Source organism: Camelus ferus, chromosome 23 (genome assembly GCF_009834535.1).
Source record: "Camelus ferus isolate YT-003-E chromosome 23, BCGSAC_Cfer_1.0, whole genome shotgun sequence".
Classification (NCBI taxonomy): Eukaryota; Metazoa; Chordata; class Mammalia; order Artiodactyla; family Camelidae; genus Camelus; species Camelus ferus.
The window spans coordinates 24,197,122-24,213,304 of NC_045718.1; the positions used below are offsets into that span (position 1 = coordinate 24,197,122).

Below are 16,183 nucleotides of genomic sequence, written 5' to 3' on the forward strand. Positions count from 1 at the left end.
TTTTGTGTATAGTAGTTAGTATCTGCTAATCCTGAACTTCCAAGTTATCCCTCCCTACCCCCTTCCCCCACACCACCCAATAACCATAAGTTTATTTTCTGTCTGTGAATCTGTTTCTGTTTTGTAAATAAGTTCATTTGTATCATTTTTTTAACAGATTACGCATATAAATGATATCATATGGTATTTTTCTTTCCCTATCTGACTTACTTCACTTAGTATGATAATCTCTAGGCCCATCCATGTTGCTACAAATGGCATTATTCTTTCTTATGGCTGAATAGTATTCCATTGTGTGTGTGTATGTATGTGTGTGTGTGTGTATTTATATATGTATATATGTCACATTTTCTCTTTCCAATCATCTGTTGATGGACACTTAGACGGCTTCCATGTCTTGGCTATTGTAAATAGTGCTCCTATGAACATCAGGATGCATATTATCTTTTCGAATTAGGGTTTTCTCTGAATTTGTGTCCAGGAATGGGATTGCTGGATCATATGGTAAGTCTATTGTTAGTTTTTTAAGGAATCACCATACTATTCTCTCAATGGCTGCACCAAACAACATTCCCATCAACAATGTGGGAGGGTTCCCTTTTCTTGTCACCCTCTCCAGCCTTTATCATTTGTGGACTTTTTAATGATGGCCATCGTGACTGATGTGAGGTGATACTTCAAGTGTAGTTTTGATTTGCATTCCTCTGATAATTAGCAACATTGAGCATTTTTTTCCATGTGCCTATTGGCCATTTGCATATCTTTATTGGAGAAATGTTCGTTTAGGTCTTCTGCCCATTTTTTGATTGAGTTGCTTTTTTGTTGTTGTTGTTACTGAGTTGTATGAGCTGTTCGTACATTCTGGAATTTAAGCCCTTGTCAGTCGCGTTGTTTGCAAATATTTTCTCCCAGTCCATAGGTTATTTTTTTGTTTAAGGTTTCCTTTGCTGTGCAAAAGCTTGTAAGTTTAATTAGGTCCCATTTGTTGATTTTTGCTTCTATTTCTATTGCCTGGGTAGACTACCCTAGGAGAACATTGCTACAATTTATACCAGAGAATGTTTTGCCTATGTCTTCTAAGAAGTTTATGGTGTCATGTTTATGTTTAAGCCTTTAAGCCATTTTGAGTTTATTTTTGTGTATGGTATGAAGGAGTGCTTTAACTTCGTTGATTTACATGCCACTGTCTAGCTTTCCCAACACTACTTGCAGAAGAGACTATCGTTTTTGTCTTTTCTCCATTGTATATTCTTGCCTCCTGATCATAGGTGTGTGGGTATAGTCTGGGTATAGTCTCTTTCTTATACTGTTCTATATTCTTTGTGCACACCCATAACCCCTACCACCTGCAAACCTCTTCCCCACATTTATTTTCGTTAGGATTATTTCCATTTTCCATACTCTGCTAAGGTAAAATTTGGTAAAACCAAAAATGAAAATATTGGGAAATGCTCTATTGAGTGGCTTCCAGCTTAAGATGGAACCTAAACAACTTGACCTTATCTCTGCATTCATCCTTTCTCCCCTCAGCTTCCTCCTGTAAAATTGAGGTGGGAGGCCCCATAAAAAAACCAGCAGGGCCCCCAAGCAGGGCCACTACTCTTGTGCTGGCACCATCCGGTTCCCTGGCCCAGAGGCTCTATCTCACTTTTTGCCTCTGAAACGGCTTACTTACCCCTAAAATTCTATTGGTTCCCTGAGCTCACTTCTGATTGTTTATTTCCTTCACTCCTGATTGGTTATTACTCTCACTTCTGACTGGTCTATTTCTACAAAGCTTGTTCCTGGTTGGTCAACTTCTGTTATACTTTATTTGCATATGATGTTGCAAAGTGTAAAACTGGCAGCCTATAAAGGCCTGTGTAAACCTACATATGGGGTCCAGAGCTTGGAGTGTTAACTCCTCTGGGCCCGCTGGCAGTAATAAACCTGAGTCCTCCAACTCTCTGAGTGCTGCTTGGTCTCTCGCCCTGGATCCAGGTTGCTGTAACACTGAGCTATAACACCAAGCTGTAACACATTTTTCTGCAACAAAATGACCTCTAAACTACCCAGCTTGAAAAGTAGTAATATGTGTGAACAAACTGGGGTAGCCAACATTTCTGAAACAGGTCTTTGATTTGGGGCGGAGATTAGGACAGCCTGAAACAAGCCCTACTATTTGGCATACTGGGATCTGCAGATAAGCTGCATCCTCATTTGGTACATCCTCATTTCTCTATTGGAGCAGATATATCAACAGACTGTTTCTTCTTGTTTTTGGCTCACACTTCAAGGTTTCCTCAAACCGAGTATCTGAAGCAACCTCCGACAGAATGGAGGGACTGCAGAAGCAGGAGTTTGAAAGAGCCTACCAGGCAAGCAGTCAGGTTCAAACAGGTCTGGTCATTGTTTCTGTTGCATATCAAAGGATGCCTATTTTTCATCTCCATACCCTGTTGCCAAAGAGGTAATAACAACGAAGTGTGATGCTGTAAAGGAACAGCCCTACATCAAATGCATGTCCTTCTTTGATCCAGCTGAGCCAGATGATAGTTATTTTGCTGTCAAGAGAGCAATGACAAAAGGCCAGCCAGTGCTGCAACAGTTTAGCTGGGTGTGTGTCAATTAAGGACAGATGTGTGTGCCTGTTCTAACTGGAGGCTAAGAAAAGTCAGCTTCGTTTGTTCAAGAACCAGATGTAGCCACTGGGACTCAAAAGTCAGGTTATAGGAATGACACTCCTGCGGTGTGAGCAGAATTAGTGTCTCCATTTTTTACCTTTAGTCTGTGGAATACTACTCTGAAGGCAGGAAGCCAAGTGGATGGATAGAAGCATTACTTCTTGTTCATTTTCATCTGCTTTGAATGAAAGCTAGTTTCTGTGCTACCTGTGGAACAAAGCTCCTTCTCAGTACATTGTCTTAATATATGGTTTCTCTTTCTCTCTCCTCAAAGTGAATATGTAGATTTTTTTTCTTTCATTTTTTAAAGAACCATTTTCCCAAAATGCAATCAGACACTTTCGAGATTTTGAGTTGTAGTTTAGATCAAAGTGTAATTAAAAACTGCAAACAGGATGGAATACCATTTAGCTTGATAATTCCAATTTACTAAATTTTACCCTTGCTTTTATTCTTACTTGATAACAAGTACTTAGGAATTTTGCCTGCCTGTTGTCATGGCTTTCCACACAGTTGCCAAGTGGTCTATTTCCTTCTGTAATTTTCTACAATTGTTGGTACCTTTGACCTCACGCCAGGAGTGAGAGTTACCATGAAGACAAACACCACATGTATCAGCTGCAGCAAGGACCTTGTTTGCCTTTTAATGGCCAGATTCAGGCTTTGCCAGAGAAGCAATGGTTGGGCAATTTCAGGTTTTTGCGGGAACCCCATTTCTGAGACAGAAAGTCCTAGGTTTCTGGTGCCAGTACAGTCGTCTTCAGGCTTCCTGGCCTCCCTGCTGAGAGACGGGCACATTCTCATGTAAGAGGGATGAAACTAAAACTCATGTGACTTCACCACCTAGAAAGACACTCACTCACTTTGTTTTATGTTAAATAAGTGAACTTTAGCAAATCACAAAGCAATCTATTCTTACATTTTCTTGATATTCCTCACTTCTGGGACAAGGACCAGCTTCCCAGGGTTGGTCTCATAGAGTCTAGCCCTTCTGGGTCTTTCAAAACAAATTCTGTTTCACATTCCTCTGGAAATAAAGTCAAAACTCCTTAAAAGGATTTATGGGACCCTTCATATTTTGGCATCTGCTTGATTCTTCAGGCTTTTAACCACAATGAACTACTCACTCACCTCTGAGCCTCTGCAAAACCAGAGATCTCTTTAGAGAGTGACATTTACCCACTGACTCACTATAAACTAGGGAATCAATTACAGTCCCTACCTCAAGGGTCTGTTAAAGTACTCATTCAACAATTTTCGTAGTACATGGAATACTCGTAGAACTGTATCTGGCTCAGTAAGGGCTAGCTAACATTTTTGTGATTCAGTTTTAGCTTAGCTGTTAACTTTCCTCAGGGGCCCCTTCATCCTGGGTTAGTGACCCTGCGTGTGCTCTGATTATTCCCTGTGCTTATCCTTCGCGCTCACTTGCCATGCAGTACTGTAATTGGGAAAAATGTCTGTGCTGAGATAAGGTAGTGTGGTTCTGCTTGTGAGTTTTTACTACTATCACCACAGGGCAATTATACTTCATCTCTTTTTCCTCTCTCTCGTATTGAATAGTCCAGTCACTTTAAGAATGCCGCTTTAATTCCCAGACCACTCACCTCAAAGATGCCATGTAAAAAGTTTAGTTTTTCAAAGGAGGACAAGATAAAAGCCGTTATCTGTGAAGCATCCCATTCATTCGCTACTTGGCCCACAGAATGTCTTTCACATGCTGGTTCTTACAGTCAGTCTGGGAAGCTGTTCCATTTCTTTGGAGCAGGACGTATTCTTTTTACCTGAGTTTCCCTATACCAAAAGGACAGGCTGTTTTGCGGGGTTCAATCTCTGTTGCGGATCTGTTTCCAGCTCTGCCTCAAACTGGGTGATACGTATGCGGATGTGTGTAATACACACACAGGCAGGTATGTCTCATCACACGTCTTTTCCTACCATATCTAATGCTATGGTCCACGTCCTCGAAATGCTGTAGGATACACATAAAGTCTTGCTCTGTTGGCAGTGGTGATCATTTGGCGCTAGGAAATCAGTTTTTCCAGCCCTGAACTTACTGGGAGTCAAGAGTATGAGACTTGACTGTGCCTGAACACACAGGAGAGACCCAGGAAAAGGACGAAGCCGTCAGACCCTTCTGAATGCTTTCAGTTATCGGTGGTGGTGGTGGTGGGGGGAGGTTTTGTGTAGACCAGATATCTGGGGAAAGGACTGAATTCTTCATTTGCCATCCAGATGTTTCTGTGTTCTGCTCCAGTTTCTTTAATCTCATTTTATCTCCTTGACATCATAACAGCTGATCCATTTAGTAACCACTCTTGTCCTGCTCACTAAATATTTCATTTGGTCTTACTCATAGTCCCAAGCTCCTGCCTGTTCCACTTAGTTGTTAACTCTTCGAACAGTTCCGACACCACATGTAAGTGAGCACGCAGCAGTAAGTGAACATAACACAGCATGGCAGGAAAATGGCAGTTTTAACCCCATTAACCGTAACTTCAGAGATCTTTGATTTTAGAAATAATACAGGACATCCTAAAGATTTTCTGAGCACCTTTTAAGTATCAAGTTAATAATATAGGCTTTTTCCTTCCACATAAAACCAGACTAATCGATAAACTTTCCTTACTGACCACAGCGGTGTTAGGCACAGTTACATTCACCCACACATTTACAAAACATCCACCTGTCCGACCATTTGCTGTGTTGTGTTAGTACAGGAGAAACATTTAACAAATGCATTGGTATGGACTTAGAAGAACTGTGTAAACAGGTAGTTACCATAAACTACTATTACAGACTGAATTGTGTGCCCCCTATAGTTCATTTATTGAGGTCCTAAACCCCTATCCCTCAGATTACGACTGTTCTTGGAGAGACAGCCTTCAAAAAGGTGACGAGTTAAAATGAGGTCAATAGAGCAATACTTAATCCAGTCTGACTGGTATCCTTGTAAGATGAATTTTGGACACACACAGATGCCAGGGACATACGTGCACAGAAGGATGCCCATGTGAAGAAGCCAGGATGTCAATTTTTTTTCTTTTCCACATTTAAAAATGTATACTTCTTTTTTTAAATGGAAGTATAGTCAGTTTACAAGGTTGTGTTAATTTCTGGCATACAGCATAATTTTCAGCTATACGCATATATATTCCTTTTTATATTCTTTTCCATTATAGGTTACTATAAGATACTGAGCATAGTTTCCTGTGCTGTACAGTAGAATCTTGTTTATCTATTTTATAATAGTAGTTAGTATATGCAAATACTGAACTCCCAATTTATTCTTTCAGCATCCCCTTTCTCCCCTGGTAACCGTTAAGTTTGTTTTCTGTGTCTGTCAATCTGTTTCTGTTTGTAAATAAGTTCATTTGTGTTATATTTTTAGGTTCTTCATTTAAGTGATATCATATGGTATTATTTTAGTATTGAAGTACAGTCAGTTTACAATGTTGTATCAATTTCTGGTGTACAGCATAATGTTTCAGTCATAATATACATAAATATATTCCTTTCATATTCTTTTTCATTATAAGTTACTATAAGACATTGAATATAGTTCCCTGTGCTATAGAGTAGAAACTTGTTTATCTATTTTATATATTGTAGTTAGTATCTGCAAATCTCAAACTCCCAATTTATCCTTTCCCACCTGCTTCTGCCCTGGTAACCGTAAGTTCTCTATGTCTGTGTGTCTGTTTCTGTTTTATAAATAAGTTATTTGTGTTTCTTTTTTTTTTTTTTAAGATTCCATATATAGTGATAGCATATGGTATTTTTCTTTCTGTTTCTGGCTTATTTCACTTAGTATGACAACTTCCAGTTCCAATCATTTTGCTGCAAATGGCATTTTATTCTTTTTTATGGCTTAGTAGTATTTCTTGAGAATGTGAGTGTGTGTGTATGGAGAGAGAGGGAGACAGACATACATACACCACTACTTCTTTATGCCGTCATCTGTCAATGGGCATTTAGGTTGCTTCTGTTCTTGGCTACAGTGCTGCTATGAACATTGGGGTGCATGTCTCTTTTTGAGTTAGAGTTTTCCCTGGGTGTATGCCCAGGAATGGGATTGCTGGATCATATGGTAAGTCTGTGTTTAGTTTAAAAATGTATACTCCTAAAGGGGAACCCTCCTACACTGCTGGTGGGAATACAGTTTGGTGCAGCCACTATGGAAAACAGTGTGGAGATTCCTCAAAAGACTAGGAATAGACTTACCATATGACCCAGGAATCCCACTCCTGGGCTTGTATCCAGAAGGAAAACTACTTCAGGATGACACCTGCACCCCAGTGTTCATAGCAGCACTATTTACAATAGCCAAAACATGGAAACAGCCTAAATGTCCATCAACAGGTGACTGGATAAAGAAGATGTGGTATATTTATACAATGGAATACTACTCAGCCATAAAAACCGACAACATAATGCCATTTGCAGCAACATGGATGCTCCTGGAGAATGTCATTCTAAGTGAAGTAAGCCAGAAAGAGAAAGAAAAATACCATATGAGATCACTTATATGTGGAATCTAAAAAACAAAAACAAACAAAAACAAAGCGTAAATACAGGACAGAAATAGACTCACAGACAGAGAATACAGACTTGTGGTTACCGGGGGGTGGAGGGTGGGAAGGGATAGCCTGGGATTTCAAAATTGTAGAATAGATAAACAAGATTACACTGTATAGCACAGGGAAATATACACAAAATGTTATAATAACTCGCAGAGAAAAAAATGTGACAATGAGTGTGTATATGTCCATGAATGACTGAAAAATTGTGCTGAACACTGGAATTTGACACATTGTAAAATGATTATAAATCAATAAAAGATGTTAAAAAAATGTATACTCCTAGTAAGTATAAAGTATATCAGCAATTAGATGAGCTTTAGGAAAAGCTGACCAAGATACATAAGAGATACAAGTGTCCATCTAAATTTTCTATATTTCATTTTTTTAAAGAATATTAAAGTTGCTTGATGTACAATTTCTCATTTATCATTTTGAGAGTTCTTTACTGTAAAGACAATTCTTTTGTCTGATGACAAACAGCAGCCACATTGCCAGTGATTATTCTGGACCTCCACGTTGGTGGTAAGGAGTGGCGCATTTATTGGAGAGAATAGAAGGGTTAAAAGCTTGGGCTTCCATCTGCTGTGCTCTCCTTCTGTCTTTGAGCTTTCTCCCTTGAGATTCACAGTCTCTCTTGACTTCCATAGTCTGCCTCCCATGCAACCATGGGAGGCACACCTTCCCTAGAAGTGCTCAGGAAATAGAAGCTAAAAATATCCCTTAGTCTAATTTTGGTGAGGTCCTTGGCCCCACTCATGGTGTAAGCAGGTGCTGAGTTCAAGAGGAGCCTCTGTTATTGTCTTAACTGTCTTTCCACATAAACTGATTGTGATTGGGTGGCAAGTGGTTGAGGACCGAGGTTACTGGCTTACTATCAACTGTACATCAAGTATTACTTCAGGTTCCAGAGAGACAAATCCTAACAGAAAGTGATTCTGCTACTGAGTGCCCGCTGATGTGAAAGGCGGGGGAACCAGCAAAGATGGAAGAAAGCTGATGCAACTGAGATGTCTCCTGGCCAGCATGAGAGTTGAGGTGGGAGAAAGGAGAGAGGAGCTTGTCCAGAAACTTCTGTGAAGAACTTCCAAATTCCCAGGCTGTTCCTCTGAGAATAGAGAATTTGAAACAGAATCTTGGCAGAGGACAGTGGTTGGGAAAGCACAATCATTCTGACCAGTTACATGTCCTACTGCTGCTCCAGCTTGGCAGTGAGCTTTCCGACTCAGTGGAGAGGTGATTACACACTGAAAACTTGGCTGCAGCTTCTCCCCTCCAAGGACCCCTGGGAAGCTGAAGTTAATCAGCAGTCTGGTCATCAAGGGTCACTTGACATTGTGAAAATGTGTTTTAGATACCTGGGCAAGTCTGTTGATACATTCTTTCAGTGTCCCTACAGAGCTGGAACAACCTGCGGCCAGAAGGGCATGTCAGGACACTGTCTCCACACATGGAACCACTTTATTGGGAAGCCGGGGCCAGAGCACAATGAACTCCGTCCTGTTGTCTGACTCAGAGGTGGAGGAAACTGGAAACATCAGGAAAGATGTGGCTTACAAGCTTGAAAATCAGGCATTCAGGGAGCCTGAAAACCAACAGGATGGGAGCAAAGGCGCTCAGGACACAGGGCAGCCTCCTAACACCAGAAAATCATGTAGACATTGTTCCATTGGATCAAAGTACAGTATTATCATTAGGAACATTCTTAGGGTGGCTTTCTTCTTCGGCTTGAGTCAAATAACATCCGTCCCCCTGACACACAAATTCATCTATGGGCATATTATCACTCTGTGAAATCAAGGAAGAATGGTCAAGTTTTGAAGGGAAAAACTAGTCTCAACAGGAGAGGAGGATAAAGGAATAATGCCTCCTTACCAATTTTTCCTTGAGAATGGTGAGTAGGGAGTTGGTGTGTTGGTCGAATAAATCATGGGAAGTTTTTTTTTTTCTTCCCCCCTATTAAGGCAACTGATGGAGTCAGCCTTTTTCCTCTTTCACATGTCTTCCTACTAGCTTTCATCCTCGCTGTCCCCCATCAGCACCCATACTACCTTCTCCTCCTTTAATTTCACAGAAGAATTTTAAGGTCAAAACATAGTGGGTTCATTTCTCTTCACCTCCACGGACAAAGCTGATGCTTTACTAAAAAACTGCATTAAGTTCCTAGTTCAAATCCCAGCCCCACCTTGTGACCTCCAGCACTGATGTTCTTTCTGTTGATTAGAGCGGACAGGGTCAGTCTGACTCCTGGTGGAAGGGTCTGAGTGTAACCCCAGTCAGTCAGGCTGGCATTAGTTACTTTAGCAGAGAAGTTCTACAGCCCAGCTTGTACTTAGCAGCAATGCTGAAATGGGTGTTGGTACTGTCAGCAGTCCACGCGAGGTTTATTGACGTTTCAACCTTCTCATTCAACCTTCTGGTAGATCAATCTTCCAAATTCAGTGCTGTTGTTCACATGAGTGTGCAGCTGGAAATCTGCTGCCTTGTAACCCAGGGTGGAATTGTTCTGTGATAGTTTGGATTTGGCTGTGTCAAAACTCTTCTGATAGCCAGCAAGCCAACCTTTAAAGGCCAACACAGCCCAGCCATAGTTGGATTGGGCCAGAAAAATCTATATCAACATTACCGCCAAGACTGAAGTAATCTGTTTATAGAAGGCCTTCAATTTCTCACTCTTCTTTCCTGTGTTCCTTACGAATATGGTATGGAGTCTCAACCCTTCAGCCAACTTATTCTCCAGAGATTTCTGTCCCAAGAGTGTTGTCTGTGTTCCACTTCTGGGTGAAGGTAAGTCCATAGTTGAAGATTTGGTATTTGGTCTCTAGATTGCCTGACGCTTTCCCTGTATCAGTGTAGGCATGACCAGACATAGAAAATTCCACTCCACTACATGACTTGGTTCTCAGATTTATTTTAGCCATGCCAAACCCACATTCTTTGTTGGAAGACATCCTTGGCAGCCTTTCCTATGTCACAGTAAGTCTGTGTGTTACACGTATCTCCAACTGGATGGCCTGTCTGCTTGGCCAGGATACCACTGAAGGTCTTCAGACGAGTGCCCGTGGCACCTGGGTGCCCATGCTACCTTCTTATCCCCTACCCACTCAAAGCAACAAGAACAGAGGATTCTAGGCAATCCCGTTCTTTCGTAAACACTTCAACTTGTAACTCTTTTGATCTTCAATTGCTTACATAGCTCCTGGAGCAGAGGAATAAATGTATAAGATAATAAATATAAGATAATAAGATAAGATAAATGTAAGTAAGATGATAATAGCTAACAAGAAGCACCCATGCTATGGGCTTAATAGGGAAAGTATCTTTTGATTCTGAGTATGTAGAAGCAGGTATTTTTTTTTCTGTATGTATCTATTTATTGAGCTATAGTCAGTTTACAATGTTGTGTCAATTTCTGATGTACAACACAATGCTTCAGTCAGTCATTCGTTTTCAATAAACAAATATATGTTCGTGTATGACGGACTGAAGCACTGTGCTGTACAGCAGAAATTGACACCTTGTAATTTATCGTACATCAGTAAAAAAAATTCATACTCGTTTTCATATTCTTTTCCACCATAGGTTACATGATATTGAATATACTTCCTTGTGCTATACTGTGTATCTATTATATATATATAATATATATATAATATATATATATTATATATATATGTATATATATACACACTAATGTATTATATATATATATGTGTGTGTATATATATATATATATATATATATACACACACACACTAGTTACTGATTTTCAGACCCCCAGTTTATCCCTTCGCACCCCTTTTACCCAGATAACCATGTTTGTTTTCTATGTCTGTTAGTAAATTTGTCTTCTCTTAAGATTCCACATATCAGTGATATTATATGGTATTTTTCTTTCTCTTTTTGGATTACTTCGCTTAGAATAACAATCTCCAGGTCCATCAATGTTGCTACAAAAGGCATTTTATTTTTATGGCTGAATAGTATTCCATTGTAGAAATATACCACAACTTCTTTATACAGTCATCTGTCGATGGACATTTAGGCTGTTTCCATGTGTTGGCTGTTGTAAATAGTGCTGATATGGACATTGGGGTACATGTATCTTTTTGAATTAAGGTTCCTTCTGGATATATGCCCAGGAGTGGGATTGCTGGATCATATGGTAAGTCTATTTTTAGTTTTTTGAGGAATCTTCATACTGTTTTCCATAATGGCTGCACCAAACAACATTCCCACCAACAATGTAGGAGGGTTCCCTTTTCTCCACACCCTCTCCAACATTTATCATTCATGGGTTTTTGAATGATGGCCCTTCTGATTGGCCCTCTGGTGGGCAGGGCTGTGTCTAGGGGTGTGTGTAGATGTGGCTGTGGGCTCTGGAAGACTTTAGGCAGCCTCTCTGTTGATGGGTGGGGTTGTGTTACCATCTAGTTAGTTGTTTGGCCTAAGGTGTCCCAGTACTAGAGCCTACAGGCTATTGGGTGGGGCAGGTCTTGGTGCTGATGACCCAAGCAAGATGTCAGCCTCAAGTAGAGTTCATGCAGATGAATACTCTTCAATATGTCCACCACCAGGTTTTATGTCCCCAGGGTGAGCCACAGCTGCCCCCTGCCTCCCCAGGAGCTCCTCTAAGATCAGCTGGTAGGTGTGCCCCAGGCTCCTATGAAGTTACTGCTTTGCTCTTGATCCCAGCGTGCATGAGATTTTGTGTGCAGCTTTTGAGAGTGAAGTCTCAGTCTCCTCCAGCCTGTCCTGCAGTTAAGCCCATGAACTAATCATCTCTTAAAGGCCCCACCTCCAAATACCATCACATTGGCAATTAGGTTCCAACATACGAATTTTAGGGCAATACATTCAGTCTGTAGTGCCTACTGGTGGTAGCAGTAGTGATGGAGAGTTACGGTTTGAACTGAATCTGGGGAGTCTGAGTGAGTGGTCTTGTAAACACAGTGATATCGAAACACATGTATACATACTTTCCATGGCTGCTTTTCTGATAAAACAGCGGAGCTGACCAGTAGCAAGAGAAATCATATGGCCTACAGAACCTAAAACAACTATCGTCTTTCCCTTTTTAGAAAATGTTTGCTGGCGGCTGGTGTACCTCATACTTCTCTGTTAGCATCAGACTAGTTAATTATGTTATAGGTAGAATTGATATGACATGTAAGGAATTACACAGGTGTGGGTCTACTATTGCCTAGCAGATTTCTCACTTGCCCCCGAGGTTTCCTGCCTTCAGCTACCTTCCCTTTTATGCTATTGTGATTATAACAGCAACATACAAGATGTGGCCTTGCTTCTTACAGCTTTTTTGGAGGCCTTCAACCCCCTGCTCTGTCGTCCTGAGGGAACACTCAAGCTTGATATTGGATACCATTGCCTAATTCTGCTCAACTGCTAGGGTGACTACGATAAATTTCAAGGAAATTGTGTTTAAAAGTACTTGGTTGAAGTCAGGATTCTGGCTGGACCTTCTGGCTCCATATAGAATTTTCCAAATTAAATATAGTAATCGGAAGTCTGTCCTTACTAATATCTGTGCAGTAGCTCGTGGCTGGTCACTGCCGTGTCCTTCTCTAGGCTTGCAGAATATTGGATAGAGGAAACGACTAAAGTTAAGATGGTTTATTTTCAAAAGAAGCTTAATAGGCCAGGGTCATGTACTGGAATTGTTTACTAAAATAGGCTGTAAAGTGTCCTTTCTAAGGATGGAGGAGTCGAGCAGATGTCTTCACTATGTTAAACCAGCATTTCTCCAAATGTTCTGTGAGACAGTACAATAAATCAAGGGGAAAATGTTGACTTGAACAAATTAAATGTTTACTACATAATTTCTTAGATCCTTTAAGTGTCAGTATTCATAGTAAATATTTAATAGAAGGATGTTACACAGTGTTTCCCAAACTTGTTTGATATTGGAACCCAGTTGACTCAAAGTGCCTTAACTGGACTACTGTTTATAGAATATCCTTTGGCAAACACTTCTTTTAGATAATCACCTGCCTGACAGGATTAGATGATTTTTCCAGGTTTCTCTGAATACTGTGATCTAGGTAAAGAAAACCTTCAATCATAGACCATTATTAGGCCTTGGCTAGTTTACTTTCCATCACAGGTAGATGAATCCACTTGAGTTGAGATATAAAAAAATTGTCTAGGTAGGTGAGAAAACTGTCAAGCGATGGAGATATCATTTGACTTGGAGTCATATTGCCACTAATTAGCTGTGTTGGCTTAAGGAAGTTCCGTAAGTTACCAAAGTCCCAGGATTCTGATATGTAAAACACATGTATGGGTGTGGCTATAAACTTTAATACCTCTTCTAGCTGTAAGGAAACAAACTGTAGGTTTTCAAAAAAGTTAAGAAAAAGTATGTGAAATTTTTACTTAGGCAGGTTTTACTGTAACAATGTTGGTTGTTTTATAAAATAATTTTACAAAAGAGTCCGTCAAGATATTATAAAGAAAATACACACTGAGGTAATATATATACACTTCATAAAAATAGAATACATCTTGGCAATTGCGTCCAGAGTCTGTTACCACCGTGTACAGTGTATTGACGTTTACCATTTATACTAATTTGAACATACAAGATTTTCAGGAGAAACAATGAAAACTGTCCCATTGGTATTTAACTTTCTTTTTCCAATTGACAGGAAAATTTGAAAATGCTGGAATGTAAAATTATGGAGCTAATTGAATGGAAGGTCATATCAAAAACGTTACAGCAGAGATCCACGCTATCAACAGTCATCTGAGGACAAAGTAGTATTTTTTTCTATAACTTGTTTGTCGGGTTTCACAAAGTCACTGAAAATAATACCCTGCTTTTAGGATGTTCAATCAAGGTGAGCACCATTTGGTATCAGGGAAAAAGGGACCTTCTAGAAGCTGTACTGTATTTTTAAAATGAGTGGTGTTTCTTTTTGTTCCTTAAAGTGAAAACAGTCCTATTGCAAAGTATCAGTACTTTAAAAAGGCATCTTCGTAAGTTACTTAAAACTGGTTTACTATGTTTTGGTCAAAGCCTATTATCATTCTTAAAGTGGTTAAATGCTCAAAAATCCACTTGGCTTTGAATTTGTTTTGTTATAGAAAATGATCTTAGCTACTATGAAACATCACTGACGTGTCCTTTAGATGTTAAGAATAATCTTTGGAAAGTAACTGCTCCAGTGTAATAAATTAAGAAAATACTAAGGGAGTTTTCTAGATCTTACCAAGAGATATGACAATGGTGGGATCAGGAACACGCCTCGGCAGTACCAAGGCAGGCACACAAAACAGCACAGCACCGTTTTCAAGTTGCCAAGGTTGCAACTGTTCAGGAGACCATAATCTAGAAGGAGGCTTGATTCCCATGATTGATGCAGTTGAAGCATGTGGATTAGGCTTTGGAGAGCTGCTCAGTATGGATAGGCGGACACAGCTATATAAACTATGAATGTGGTCTGATACTCGACGGTCCCGTTGGCACTGTAGGATAAGGCTCGAACCCTCATGCGGTAGGTCTCTGGCTCCCGGAGGGGTCGTGTTGTGTACACCACGCCTTTCAGATTTTCATCCCTTAAGGCAAAAGGAACAGTCTGGTCCTCATTTGTCATGAGGAACGTTGTCCTGGGATGCATCACTCCATCCTGCGTGTATGCAACCAGCCGGATCAAATCTTGATTGGCGGCTATTCCAAATGGGAGGGAGACAAGTTTGTATTCCAAGGCATATGGGCTCAAGGCACATTCCAGGTCATTGGGTGGACAGTTCTTGAGGCAGAACCTAAGGATGACAAACTCATGAAATGCATGCAGTTATCTGGCTCAGAAGCAGCAGGAGGCCTGATGTAGGTGATCATGATCCCTGACAACTTTGGGGCATTAAAGGCAGGAGACAGCCTGACGGCAAAACACCCAGTGTTCTGTGTCACTAACTCAAAGCAGATGGCAGTGAGAACATGCTGGTCGAGAGTCACAGACCTCTGTCTCGGCGCCATTAAAATCAGAAGCCTCTGAACCACTGAAGTATACGTACCACTAGAGTGTCTTTAAAATGAAAAGTCAGTTTTGGAAAGAGAAGCTTCTGCACAAATATTAGAAACCAGGACTTCTTAACGAGTGGAACAAAAACTCTTTAAAAATTTTAACATCTACCCTACTTGAAAGCAGAAGTAGAATATATTGATATTTATCTTTCTAAGAATAATAAAAAGGTCAATTAGGACCCCTGAAAAACAAAACCTTCTTTTGTATTTGTCTTCCACATGATTTCAGATTAAGAATACTGTATTTTCTTTTTCTAGAGCTCACAGTGGCTGTTTTTTAATCATCATGAGTTAAGTTGTCTGCCAAAAATCACTGGTAATAAAAGAGTAAAACTTGAAAAAATGCACCAAAGACTACGTCCTGAAGATACGGAGTCCTCAGCCATGGTATTCTGAAGTCTCGTAAGTCTGTATTTGTAATTTTTTCCCTTTATATTCCCCCCAGACAGATTACTAATAGGCTTTTGATGGATCCTGGGCAGTCCACCCTTGACTGTGTTACAGCAACATGGTAGTCACCTCTGAGAGGAAAACAAAGTGTGAGACCCAACCAGCATCTGGTTTCAGATCCACCTCCTTATTTAGTGGGTCCTATTCCTGCTGACCATTCTCATGAATAACCATTTTTCAAACGCCCCAATTTTAACTTGGTACCTAAACAGAGTACAAAATTTCTGTAAGGGGAGGGAGAAAACAGAAGCTTATCCAGAACCCAGAAAAGACTGTTTCAGACGATATGTAAGCAAGATGACTTGTGAACGGACAGACCACTGACTCATCCTCGCTCCTCTCCACTCTCCTGGAGTCATGGTGACTCATCACCGTCACAGCCACGGTCCTCTGGGAGCACTCTAAAATTGTCTAGTTTCCATTGGTGTGGCCTCAGGGTTTTCAGG

General features: G+C 40.3%; 1 protein-coding gene and 1 pseudogene across 1 annotated transcript in view; both read right to left on the reverse strand.

Moving 5' to 3' along the window:
- Nucleotides 1-9,398: 9,398 nt before the first annotated feature.
- On the reverse strand, nucleotides 9,399-14,614 carry LOC102516286 (annotated as a pseudogene).
- HMCN1 (hemicentin 1) overlaps nucleotides 13,625-16,183 on the reverse strand; it is a 399,750-nt gene continuing 397,191 nt past the window's right edge. The window contains 1 exon segment of the mRNA XM_006185542.3: nucleotides 13,625-15,025. Coding sequence (XP_006185604.2) covers nucleotides 14,659-15,025 — 367 coding nt within the window. The 3' untranslated portion in view covers nucleotides 13,625-14,658.